We start from the raw sequence: 14387 nt of genomic DNA on the forward strand, positions 1-14387 counted from the left end.
TGGCAAATTCACTAGGAATTTATCATGATAGTTTCTAGAGGGAGCCGCGTGGAGTTCACTCTGACGTAGTACATTGCTAGATCCACAGTACCTACTAACAATTCTTTTATTAATCCCCTCGGTTAATTTAGATTTCGATAATAAATCTAAATTAACCGAGGGGATTAATAAAAGAATTGTTAGTAGGTTCCTTTGCTCAAGTAAAAACTCGAAACTGTCCGTTAATGGAGAGAGGAGTTCACTTTGACGTAGTACATTGCTAGATCCACAGTAACTACTAACAATGCTTTTATTAATCCCCTCGGTTAATTTAGATTTGTTATCGTCTCTATTAACGGACAGTTTGAGTTTTTAGTTGAGCAAAAATCCGAATATTTTTGCTCTGCTCGGGGCCAACGGGACAGACAGAAAGTATCACATTATACATATATACATTTGGTTTGAGAACGACAAAACAGGTTCTCCGTTTCATTGCAAATGGTTCGTCTCGAATTGCATGAGCTTTGTATGATTTAAAGAAATGAGTCATTTCCACCTTTCCAAGTTAGTCACCGGTAGGATGGTACCATTGGTGGCAGATCGATTCGTGATTCATGACATTGTTTGGTCGTTGTGGGGCGACTATAGCGTAGGCGTGGTCCAGTGTTGCTACAGAGTATATTTTATCTGTACTATTATAAAGCTGAAGAGTTCATTCGTTTGTTTGTTTGTTTGAACGCGCTAATCTCAGGAACTACTGGTTTGAATTGAAAACTTATTTTTGTGTTGGATAGTCTATTTCTGGAAGAAGGCTTTAAGATATATAACATCACGCTACGACCAATCGGAGCGGAGCTGCGATAAAAAATATTGGAAAAGGTGGGGAAATGAAACGCAGGCGAAGTTGCTCGGGTCAACTAGTTGTATATAAAAGTACTATAGTGCATTATTGTAGAATTTGTTACTGGCAGTTTGTTATTATAAATATTTGTATTAATGACTGCCTCGATGGTCTAGCGGTTTAGCACACCGCTTTATTTTAATAATCGCTGATTCGATTCCTCGCTAACATTTGTATTCTTGAATATAATTGTTTGTACCCGTATGTGTGTTTTTTATGTATATTATGTATTGTAATACGTATATTATTTTTTAAATATGTTTTTAGTGTACAATAATTTGAGGTAGACATTATTTAACCCCTAGATTTATTTCAATTAAAGTGCCCACGGGTGATCACCTGCTCCCAACTTGTCTAACTTGTCCCATCTTTCGTTGCGGAGCGACCCACCGGTGGGCATGCGGTTTTTAACGTGTTAAGAAATAGCGACCAGATAAGGCGATCTGGAGTTTACGGTTTATGATAGCGGATTTTATTGGTGTCATTCTAAACTTGGTTGACTTATGCTGTTCGCTACTAGTTTTTGACTGCGGCTTAGCTTGACAATCTAAAACTTCCATTATTGAGCTTATAAATTATATTTTTACATTTCTACGCTATCTATCGTCAAGTAGAGTCAACTAGTGTTCTTGACAAAAAATATTGGCGTAAATGTTTTCATATGACAAGAAATAAGTAAAATCTTTGTGACCTATAATTTGAAAAGATAACAGGTAAATAGACAAAGAATTTTGGAATATGATAAATTAAAAGTACTAACTTCGTGTCTAAAATAAAATATTTTTTTAAACCGGTTCCAAATATCTTAGTGCTGTTTATAATATTTCACGTTATCTCTGAAATGTAACAAACATTTAAAAGTCTGAAACTCTACAGCTCTCGTTTGGAACAAAAAATCTTAATTAGGAAGCAAATGCATTAAGGTCCGAACGACGCAGGGGGCCGACATGCTAGCTAAATAAAGAGGACCGCGTCTATGCAAATGTTATGCAAACGAGTGCGCCATTTCAATAAATTAAAGTGGAACTTTTAATAGTAAGTTTTTTTTAACGAATATTTAATTTTAATTCTAAAAAGAATGTTTGGTAAACCCGAGTCCTCGTGCAGTCGTAAATATAAAAATCATACGTAAATAATAATAGCTAATTACGTCAATAATAATGCTAGCATTAGCTGTGCCCGCGGTTTGACCTGTGTGAAATTTATAGCCTATGTGTTATTCTGACGTATATAAAGTTTCATCAAAATCCGTACAGTAGTTTTTGCATAAAAGAGTAACAAACATCCACAAACCACATCCTGGATGGATGCATCCATACTCACAAACTTTCGTGTTTATAATATTAGTCAGTTAATAATAATAAATATTCTATGAAACTGGCATTTTAAATATGATTAATTTGTATACTATATGGCATTAAGCTCGTCCATATTGTAATGAAACCCGTGCGAATCCGGGGCGCGTTGCTAGTACTAATATGTCTGCGTCACGTTTCCCGCTCATGACGAAACGAAACGTTTATACAATGTATTTCTCAGTTTTTCCTCCTACCTATGAGTAGGGGTGTGACATTCTGTATACACAATTAACAATCGATTACTAACCAATCGATTATTTTTATTTTGTCTTAATTACTATTAATCGAGTAAATAAAAATCGTTTATTTATTTAGCAATAATCAAAATTTTCATAATCGATTATATGTTCACATCCCTAATCGTTGAATCACTTGGTTTAATAAAAATGTATGTTTCATTTGCTTTAGGCTACCATTAGGTCGTTTTTTAAGCTTCGAGATGTAAAATACTATTCATTCATTCATTCATAATTTAAGAGCGACGCTCTCGTCGGTGGTGCTGTTGCCACTTTCCACGATCTTCCATCATACTCTTTAAACATTGATACGACACGACTCCAATTCTGTCTTTAATTTGCTTGATGTAGCTGTGCCAGTAATAAATTTCTTAAATTCATCTTACCGTATCAAGTGTCCTAATATTTTCCTTCGTCTATTTTCTACAGTATTCAATATCTTCTTAAAAAAATACTTTAATCGAATTATGGGAATATTAAAATCGATTAATAAAATAGATTACTCATTATTCATTAATCGATTGGTACCGTAATCGATTATATTTTGACATCCCTGAGCCGTGAGTGGAACCGTTGTTATTTTAGGCGCCAGTGTACGGTTTCCAAGAAAACGGTACGGTTAAGTGATTCCTCGTAATCATCTGTTTTGTTCGTGGAATTATTTCAATTTATATATATACATATAACATTAATGTGCGGTTTGATTGTCTCTACATATGTTATACAAATTTGGTTTGAACTTGTACATTAATTTGTCTATCGTAATTATTCATTTTTATAAGGAACATTGAAGAAAGTAGGAGAGGAAATAAACTGTCATTCCCATAGTTTATTTCTATCTTGAGGTGTAGAAAGTAAGTGACTTAGGAAAGGAAAATATATAGCACAGTCTGAAAACAAACAACGTCATTTATTTTCGAAAAAGATTAAAGACCTGTATAATTAAGAGGGTATGTATTTATTGAGGTGTACTTTGAACAAATTCGTATGGGTTTACATCTCCTTCAGCTATTTCAGCAGCCAACCAGCCTGCTTTATAAGCTGTTTAGGTTGAAAGGTGTAAAATTGTAGGCAGGCAAGAAGCATGACAGACATCTTATACCTTAGGAATGGTAACGCATGAGGGTTCAACATCATATAATAACGTAATGTCCATGGCGCTGTACATGTGAAGACAGCCACTATAGGGTCCTAAGGGCACAGCATGATATACGTGGAGTTGTGTACCGTCTGAGGACAATCCGGCTCGAAGGACCATAAGCTGTAGGGTACTAAGCTAAGGACTTCAAATGAAATGTAATATATGGACTATAAATTTGTATAATTTAAATATCATACTGAGAATGAGCTAAACACAATTGATAGGCGCACGAGTATTCGGTGTAGAGATGTGAAGTGCAGGTGTCAGGTTCGGCGCTATTCGCAACCTCCTCACATCTAGTTCACCTACTTTGCCATTGCAGAATAATTTTGAAATCAAAGAATAGTTTTGGAATCGTAGTGTAACGTTGATGTTTTATTGTCACCAGGCCCGGGCAGACGGAGCACGGGCACGGCGGCGGCGCGCTGGCGTACGGCGGCAAGCCGGCAGGGGCTGGGGCTGTGGTGGCGCCGCCGCAGCCCCGCGCCACAGCCGCGCCCTACGCGCCGCAGTACTCCCCACAGCTCCGGCTCCATCAGCCGGGGTATGGCTCGGCGGCGCTCACATACAGGTGAATATTCCATCCCTCTTACCAAATTTCCATTAATGTTGGGAGGATAATTTTAGGTAATTCATGTTTGAATCTCTAACAAACTGAGCAAATTTTAGTCAAAACGTTATTGACTTGTCTTTACATAGTATAAAGCAAAGTCACCACCGCATTTTGACCAACTTCACACTTCCTATGTCACACTTCTATGTCTTACACTCACGGCATTTGCTGTCGGGCACCAGAAGGAAGATGATAGTGTGAGAATGAAATCAGGTCATTTAGCTCACCGTGGAGCTCCAGGAAATTTAGAAATCATCCTAATATCCTCATACATTGTTTTTATTGTAAAACAATTTATATTGTATCCTAAAATATATGTAAATATAATAAGTACATTATTAGCAATGGAGCATGTAGTCCACATTGATAACGGATAGGCGTGAGTAAATCCAGGGTAAACAGTTGATTGAAAGATAACAGCGTAATATACCTTATCAATCGCCACGTAGATAACTCACGTGGCCTATATATTGTCATTTGTAACTAGGTTTGTAAATATTGCAATTTTTTTTATTACTATATGAGTGCGAGTTCAATTCAAATCATAATTCTAGGAATTAGCTTTAATAGATGTAGTATGTTTGTTACTCTATCAGGAAAAAAACAAGGTGATTTTGTCCAAAGCCGTTTGGGTAGGTAACTCTGTCTACCTGTTTGAGTTCAGTTATTTCTCTTTAAAAAAACTAAAAAAAAAAAAACAAATATTATATTTTTTATTTATTGTAAAGATCGACAGTATTGTTTGTCTTCCTAATTGTCGGCACTCAAACACACCACAGTTCTCACTCGCCGTTTACAGCTTAATGTCCGCATGACGCCAGCAGTGTGCGCTAAGACAACATAATGCTTCGTTCTCTTTCCCACATATACCTACTAGAAAGACATTATATTTTCCATGAATTTACTAATATATTGTTTCTCTAATATATTTCTCTGTTTAGTATAATATATAAAATTGGTAATTTGATTTGAAAAGTGTGATCTGTAAATCTTCTCATCTTGAGTAGATGCTGTTCCGGAACCTCCAACCTTCATTCACATCACATATTCATCGAATCCCTAATCTTTACCTAGTATAAGATATGGTAGCTTCCGCTGTCTGTTCGCTTAGATCTTTTAAATTACGGATGTGATTTTATTGCAGTTTTAGCAATAGATAGAGTGATTCAAGAGAAAAGTTTATTTGTATAATACACTAGCTGTACACGCGACTTCGTCAGCGTGGAATTTAACTTGATTATTCTTAAATAAAAGTAGGCTAAGTTACTCCTCAATACATCAGCTACCTGCCCGTAAATGTCCCGTCAAAATCGGTCCAGCCATTTCAGAGATTAGTCGGAACATACATACAGACAGACAGACAAAAATGGCAAAAAATGTTATTTTGGTGTATGCACCGTATTTATATTCATATGCGTGCGAACCCGGTGCGGATAGCTAGTATTTGATAAAATCCACTGAACATAGTTTTTCTCGTATATCTTCCACGTACAAACCAAGAGTTGCATTTTTGTTATATATATACGTAACGAGTTAACTATGTTATTTCCTTATAATAAAGTATCTCTGATTTAATTTACTAAGAATGTATTAGTAATCATGCTGCATATCTATATATGAATGTTGAATTATTATGTTTGTTTACATTAATAGTAATATTATGAGTTAAGTGTTAAGTTACTTTATAGGTACACTATGTTATTTACAAAGTAACGTGTAACATATTTTTTATTTATTTTTTATTTAAATAACTAAAGCACGTCATACATAAGTAAAGAGTACATATGGCGGACTTAACATCTAATGGCAACACTTAACACATATTGGTAGTTAGCAGCGAGTTCTACTGCTTTTTAAAATAAAAAACATACTATATCCCCACACGTGATATAATCTATTGTGTTAAATTTCATTAAAAATCGTTCAGCCATTTTGTCGTGAAAATGTAAGCAAACGGACTAGTTTTGGATCGTAGATAACAGTGTATATAATAATAATAATAAACTTTATTCATAAATGCACGGTACAATTAAATATAGTTAGCCCTGGCTTTCGATGTAGGTGAACCTGTGCCACGAAAGCTTCAACATTCTGTAAATATTATTGGTACATTTGCAGTTGTGTACATAAAGGAGTAAAAAAAAACTTAAATACTTTTGAATACAAAAAAAAATGTATAAAAGAGACGCTATTCTTTCTGGCATACGAGATTGTACAGAACTTTAATTTAACACAATGTAGAGAGAAAAAAATCACAGTAATAACTATACAAGAAAATGGAGGAAAAAGAAAAAATAATATATACATATTAATATTAATTCATAATTTAAGAGCGACGCTCAAGTCGGTGGAGTTCTTGCCACCTTCCAGGATCTTCTATCATGCCATTAATTATATTCATATTTATATATTTATCTATACATATAAATGCAATTGGTTATAAATCTACTTACAAAGTGGCAGAATTAGTCGAGCACTGATCATATAGGTATATAGGCGATACCACCCGTGCGTTACCATTTCAGAAGACTAAGATGATATGTCACGTTACCCTGTAATTTCCCTGCCCTATCTCAGCGGCTGTGGCAGACATGTCCAGACACTTCATCTAGGTATACAGTCATCAGAGATGCCTTGTATCCTGTTTCGCCGCTAAACTAGGTATCATCAGGCAAAGAATAGAGCTCAGATATAGCTAGGATGCTGTATCATGTCAGATATGTCTAGTATGTCTTCGGCGAGCGTAATATAAATCCATTAAGATATGAATTGGACTTCCGCAAAATATACAATAGATTCAAATTCAAATACAAAAATCATTTATGAATAAATAGGACATTTTAGCCACTTATGAACATCAATTTTTTTGTATTACAATTTTTTTCCCTACCGTCCAGTTCAGTATACAGATACAACTGAGAAGAACTGGCAAGAAACTCAATTGAATTACTGTGTTTTTTAAAAGCCAGTTTATTTACATCGTTTATTTATATAGATGTCTGTGTTTAATATAAAATGAAAATCCCGTGCATGAACAACTATTGTCATGCAATGACGAGCCATTCATGTAATCGTGTAGTGAGTAATAAGATTTGCTCGGTAAATATGATATAATTGATGTTTTGAGTAGATAGATAGATAGATAGCTTTATTTACATTATACAAAGATAGAAGATATGTAATGTAGAAACTAAACGTCTTAATAATACCTATCATTACATAGTATAAAACAAAGTCGCTGTCGCTGTCTGTCCGTCCCTATATATGCTTAAATCTTTAAAACTACGCAACCGATTTTGAAGCGGTTTTGAAATAGATAGAGTGATTCAAGAGGAAACTTTATATATGATTATATATGATAGGCTGATTAGCTGGTGCATTATAAACGCGAAAATTTGTGAGTATGGATGTTTGTTACTCTTTCACGCAAAAACTACTGAACGGATTTTGATGAAACTTTACAGCTTATGCATCAGAATAACCTATAGGCTATATTTTTTATTGAAATTTATGTATTGAAATTTAACGATAGTGAAACCGCGGGCACAGCTAGTATGTATATAAATACAACAATAATAATTAATTCCATAATAATAGTATTCGTAAATTCCAGCCGTATGTGCGTATATCCTTTTAAAACAATACAAGTAGGAATGTTGCGTGGCGCGCCCTTTGAGTCAGCTGGGTCAGAACGGGTCGACCTACGCCGTGACAAATGGGTCTACTGTTTCATGTTCTACTAAAGTAAATTGCATATTTATCACACCTACATTGACTTTATATACTTAATTAAATAATTTTAATTAATAAAAATATTTTTTACATAAAAATTAAGTTAATATTAAATATTTCGCAAAATCATTACAGACAACATAATCAGACAGACGTGGCAACTGTATATTATAAATTAGTGGAGGCCGTTTGTTTGTACATAAAGTGGCGAATTAGAAAAAAAATAAATTAAAAATAGAGCAAATATAATAGTATTTTTTGTTGTGGACCATCCTTATCACTTAGGGGTATAAAAAATAGTTTACGTTCTATTCTCAGACCTATTGAATACACACAATTTCATAAAAATCAGTTAAGTCGTTTTGGAGGAGTTTAATTATAAACACTGTGACACGATAATGATATCTATTAGATTTATTTATACATAAAACACATTTTTTTTTTTTAATTTGTCACAGTTTTTATTAATACGCAATGTACCATGTAAACTTGACCTCCACGCGGTTTTTCATCATCACGATAAATTGCTGGTGAATATTTTGTAACTACGGTTTAACTGACCGAGCATTATGTTCATCTCATCTTCTATTGGTGTCCCGCCAGCGTAAACCGTTAACGCAGAAAGTGACACCATTCTATTAAAACAAAAATCTTTAAGTATTTTATCACGATGGCATAACTGATTTCATGTTCATCTTATCATCTTCCACTGATACCCCACCAACGTAAACCCTTACCGCAGACGAGAGCATCATTCCATAGAAATTAAAACAAAAACCTTTAAGTACAATAATCATGTGCCTAACAAAACATGCGCAGATGCATTAATTACTGTAGGAAATAAAAAAAAGTATATGTAAATGAAGACATTGATAAAACGTGTGCAATCATTATTATGAACCGTATTTGTAACAATGAATTTCAAGCGCGCCTCGACAAAAGAACGTCGCGCTGGATGCGCAGGCGCATAGCGAAGCGAGCATTGTTTGTATCGTGCGAGCGAGACACAAGTAACGTTTTTACGACTGTATATTACAATCTAGAACAGCTTGCACTACAATCCCTCGTCCAATTCAAACGGGGATCGAAATTATGATGGCCTGAGCCGAAGTTTTGAACCGTTAGGTGCATCCCATGGGAACATGGGAGCTATCGGCCCTGTTACGTGTTGCTTTACTCGCTTATCCATATGTTTCCCCTCCGATCTAGTCCCGTTCAATTCAAACGGGAATCGAGTTTACGAAGGCCTGAGCCGAGGTTCGAACTCGCTTCCGTATAAGAGTGGGCCTCCAGCCGCTCCTTAAGTCCTTCCGCAGGTTTAAGTGCCATCTGCACTTCCTCTTATCGCTCGGCAAATCTGTAAAGGCCAGCTGCGGCCAACAGCATCAGAGTAAAAAGATAACGCCATCTAATCTTAAGCTAAGCAGAGCTTATGTTATCAGTGCTAGACAACTGATATAAATGTCTATATATATTACATTGTTTTTGTAAATATGTACATTATATAAAAACGTAGACCGATACAAACAATAGTTTTCGTGAATACAACTATTTGCGCCGTTGGAGGAATCGATCCCGCGATCATCGTAAGTGCTAAACCGCTAGACCACCGAGGCCGTCGACGTATGTATATTACACAATTTAAAAAAAGAAGTTAATTAATACAGTAATGGATTCATTCAGCAGTAATTGACATAAGCAAAATATTTACAATATCATGAAATGCCAACGATGGATGCCGAACATTACTCCCGCAATGAGTTGCGCGGTTCGGTGCGCACATACATACACACAGACTCAATTACTATTGCATTTAGGGTTGCCAGTGTTGCCACTCGCACTTGGAAAGTATTATTACCTGTTTTAGTACCCCGACGACCTCGGTGGTCTAGCGGTCTAGCACTTACGATGATCGCGGGATCGATTCCTCCAACGGCGCAAACATTTGTAATCATGAGTATGATTGTTTGTATCGGTCTGGGTGTTTTCTATGTATAATATGTATGTATTTACAAAAAAAAATATCTATATCTAGCTTAACTTGGGTCTAGATGGCGCTGTGTGAATTGTCCTGATATTATTATTATTATTATTATTATTTAGTGTACATTTTTTGAAGATAACCAATGTACATTTTTTATGTATGATAAAGGAATGGTACACGCGCCTGCGCTAACGGTTTACGCTAGTGGGGCACCATAGGAGGATGATAAGATGAGCATGAGGTCAGGTCAGTTAGTCCGTTGTGATAAATTCACCAAAAGTTTATAATTATGGTTTCCAGGGGGAACCGCGTTGAGATCAAGTGTCCACATTACTAACAATTCCACATTTTCGTTAAGTAGATGTATTTACACTTTTCTATAGTTGTACTCGGTTGTCTCTGTCTACCCCTGAAAGGAATTTTACACTCTATCCGGAGGAGATAAAAGCCATCTCTCCTAAGAATATCCTTCTTTGAAAATGCGAGCACAATAGGTCTATGTAGGTCGCCGTGCTACAGGTCTAAGCACCTGTCAATAGCCCAAGCAACCCAATAAAAAAAGTACTCGGTAGTCTCTGCCTACCCCGTGAAAGGAATTTGACACGAATACAGATATTGTATGATGTTCTCACGGTGAAATCTGAGGAAGAATAACATCATTATGTTATCTGCTAGTCGGCGTCTCAATTCACACGACATCATGCAATTGTAACATTATCCCGGGTCGAGAATTACATGTCAACATTATCAGCAATCATCGGCGAGTCAACGAAGTGTTATTTTCTTACGACTAAGAACTTTAACGGCCTCGATGGACTAGCGATTTAGCACACCGCTTTACTTCCGATGGTCGTGTGTTCGATTCTTGGGACGATGAAAACATTCGTATTCATGAGTACGAGTATTTGTATCGGTCTGTGTTTTGTATGTTTTTATATATTACTAGCTACTCGCCCCGGCTTCGCACGGGTGTACATTTATTATATATATATAAACCTTCCTCTTGAATCACTCTATCTATTAAAAAAAGCGCCTCAAAATCCGTTGCGTAGTTTTAAAGATTTAAGCTAACATACGGACGGACAGACAGCCACAGCGACTTTATTTTATACTGTATAATATAATGATGATGTATGTATTTACAAAAATATATATATTTAAGTATTTATATAAGTTGTCCAATACCAATAACACAAGCTCTGCTTACCGTGGGACTAGATGTGTTATTGTTAAGTTTCCTTAAAATTGTTCATTAGTTTTTACGCAAAAGACTAACAAAAATTCATCTATCCATACTCACAAACTTTCGCATTTATAATATTAGTAATATAAGATGCTATGATGTTTACAAACGGGCTATAACGTTACATTAGACATTTCCAAGTAAGCAACTCCTAACTGGCCTGAGAACCGTTGATAAACGTGACCCATTCTGCTAACTATCACTCTGAAGATGCATCTCGTATTTCGCACTAAACATAACTCTATTCAAACATTCAATTACATATGTTAGTATATGTATTGAAATTCAAACCTAATTATGCTCCTGTATGTGCGTTCACGCGAAATACTGTCCATGTTATATACTTTTAAATTTAACTGTAGGGTTGCCAAAGCCAAATAAAAAAAAACTGGATTTGAATTTCGTTTTACCAGTATAATTAGGGTTGCCAGCTCTAAATTCTAAAAATCAGGATTTGTAGCAGGATAATTCAGTTTACAGGACGTAATAAAGATGCAAAAATTAAATTTAAAAAATCATATTTTTTATAAAATTACATATCAAAAACTGGTTAAAAAGGAGCCTCGCGAATGTTTAGATTTTAAAACCCTGGACGCTGTTAACACGACGTCCCAGGACTATACAAAAATCAGAATAAATCCTGGGAAAGGAGCTAGAACTGGGAAATCAAGACCTCCTAGGTTTTACTCAGTTAGTTTAGATTGCAAACAAACTGATGACCCAAGTATTAGTGAATTGTAACCGTCATTTATACTTATACACCCCTTTCGAAATATCTCCCGTCCAATTCAAACGAGGATCGAAATTACGACGGCCTGAACCGACGTTCGCATCCCTAGCAGCACCCTCAAACTAAAATCGCATCCGTCACGCAGAAGTTGGGCTTCAGCTGCTCCCTAAGCCTTCCGCGTTTTTGGAGTGCCATCTTCACTCGCCCCCTATCGCCCGGTGAAGCTGTAAAGGCCAGCTACGGCCGACAGCATTAGAGTAGTCTGAAAAAATGTCTATATGCATGAACAGCGCTACGGACACCAAATAATCATGGGATATCCGTCATACTGCCCATGCGTTGCCACTCAGACTTTTTTTTATTTTATAGCTATTTGTGTTTCATTTTGTTTGTCTTATTTTTTTAATAATGTTATCTATTCTATATTCGACAGGGAAATCGTAACGGATTCCTACAATAATCTGGGAACAATGTTGTTAAAATATAAGCTATACCTACTTTTTTTTTAATTTCGTCTGACGTATGGTCTCTCGCGTGCCAAACTATGACTCTGGACGTAGCCGTAAGTGTTATTAAAATTCACAATGTTCTGGAGATGCGCCAACCAGACCGACAGTTGGGAAAGGACGCACAAAAATAACTGATTGCATTTTATCACAATTTTGTTGATGCAATTCCTCTAAATGTTATTCTCGAACGTTTATTTTTAGTTTTATTTTATGTAACTAACGATGTACTAGCTAACGGTACACCGTTACAGATATCACGATATCATGTGACACAACTCAAACGTTGCCATTCCAGATTTACCCTGTAATTTCCCTGCTAAATCTCAGCCTCCACTCGAAACACAGATTATAAAACGGTTGTCCTAAAACTAGTCAAGCACTGTTCATATAGGTATTTAGGCGATACAACTAAAGAATTGCCATTCTAGAGGTCTAAGATGATATGTCTCTGTACCCTGTCATTTCTCTGCCGTATCTCAGTGGCTGTGGCAGAAATATGCAGACACATCATGTCGGTATACAGGCATCAGTTGCCACTTACGACCAGCTTCTTTGCTATACCAATATAAAAAAGAGATACTCTATAAGCAAGATGTTTATGCGGCAGATAGAGAAAAAATATACTGTACTTTGTATATTTGTGTTATGTTTTATATCTCCTAAATTATGCGCATGACGCAGAAGCACGTGGCACGTGTTCAGATACTACGCTTGGCCGCGTAAAAATAAACTATACGATTTATGGAGCAGGCAAAAACTGTGATAGTGTACTATATATACAATACTAATAATAATACTAGATTAGCAATATTTCTATAGTATCTGAAACCGGGACATCGTGTGTTTTTGACAAATGTCAGGACAATTTGCACAGCGCCAACTAAACCCAAGTTTAGCTAGCTAAAGCTTGTGTTATGGATAGTAGATAATTGATACAAATACATTTTTTTTTATTTCGTTTCTGAGATGAGCACGTATACTCACAAGCGTTATGATACTTTATTTTTCTTTGTAAACCAATTGGAATATTATTTTTTTTGTAAAAACGTTAGGTTAGGTTATTAGGTTAATTAAAAGTTAGTTTTTAAGTAAAACATACACTTAAGTAAGTGTCCCTTGTAACATAATATATTAACGAAAACCGTACCGAAATTGGTTAAGCCATTTCTGACATTAACGAACTTAAACAAATGGACAAAATTTCCAATAAACATCGTTTTGGGTTCTATTAGGTTGATGAAGTCCCATAAATAATAGTTTTTACATCATATATACACATGTATTTATGTATATCATGTACAGACAGCGATGAGTAACATTTTTATTATATGTGTCCATCCATAGATACATATATGGTAGGCGATGTCTGTCTGTATGTCAGGTGTTAATTTTCTGATTGACTAACGAAAATTAGTGCTCGTCATATACAGTGGGAATTTAATTTGACTTGTTCGTGTATCATTTGACAACACCCATTAACACCTGGTGGCGTGTCACCTGAGTCTTGTACTTTGAAAACAATTTATACTGAGCGCGTAATAGGGTCACAAATAGTGTTGCCATATTGGGTGATTCCACCATTGTTTTAGGGAGGGAGAATGGGGATTGGTAATAGGGACTGATGACAATGCTAGCTATGTACCAATACAGGTTGACTTCTACGCGGTTCTTTTGGAAACTATCGTGATAAATTCCTGGTGTATTTATCACGATAGGCTAACTGACAGGACCTCAAGTTCATCTTATCATCCTCCACTGGTGCTCCGCCAGCGCAAACCGATAGCGCAGTCGGATGCGCCATACTATTATCATCCATTAAAAAAACATTATTTTAGGGAGATTTTTTATGATACAATGGGCAGATTGTCAATACCATTGTCGAATACCAGAATTTGTTACATGCGCATCTTTGACTGCTTCACTCAAAATAGTAACTTTTTATATTTTTAGGCAGAAAAGAA

General features: G+C 35.8%; 1 protein-coding gene across 1 annotated transcript in view; it reads left to right on the forward strand.

The window, feature by feature from the left end:
• The window catches only part of LOC131848870 (uncharacterized), an 83725-nt gene that overhangs the window by 19010 nt on the left and 50328 nt on the right, over positions 1-14387 (forward strand). The window contains exon 2 of the mRNA XM_059198820.1: positions 4004-4186. Coding sequence (XP_059054803.1) covers positions 4004-4186 — 183 coding nt within the window. The remainder of the gene's footprint in view (positions 1-4003; positions 4187-14387) is intronic.

This window comes from Achroia grisella, unplaced genomic scaffold, assembly GCF_030625045.1.
Source record: "Achroia grisella isolate CSIRO2021 unplaced genomic scaffold, CSIRO_AGI_Agris_v1 utg598, whole genome shotgun sequence".
NCBI lineage: Eukaryota > Metazoa > Arthropoda > Insecta > Lepidoptera > Pyralidae > Achroia > Achroia grisella.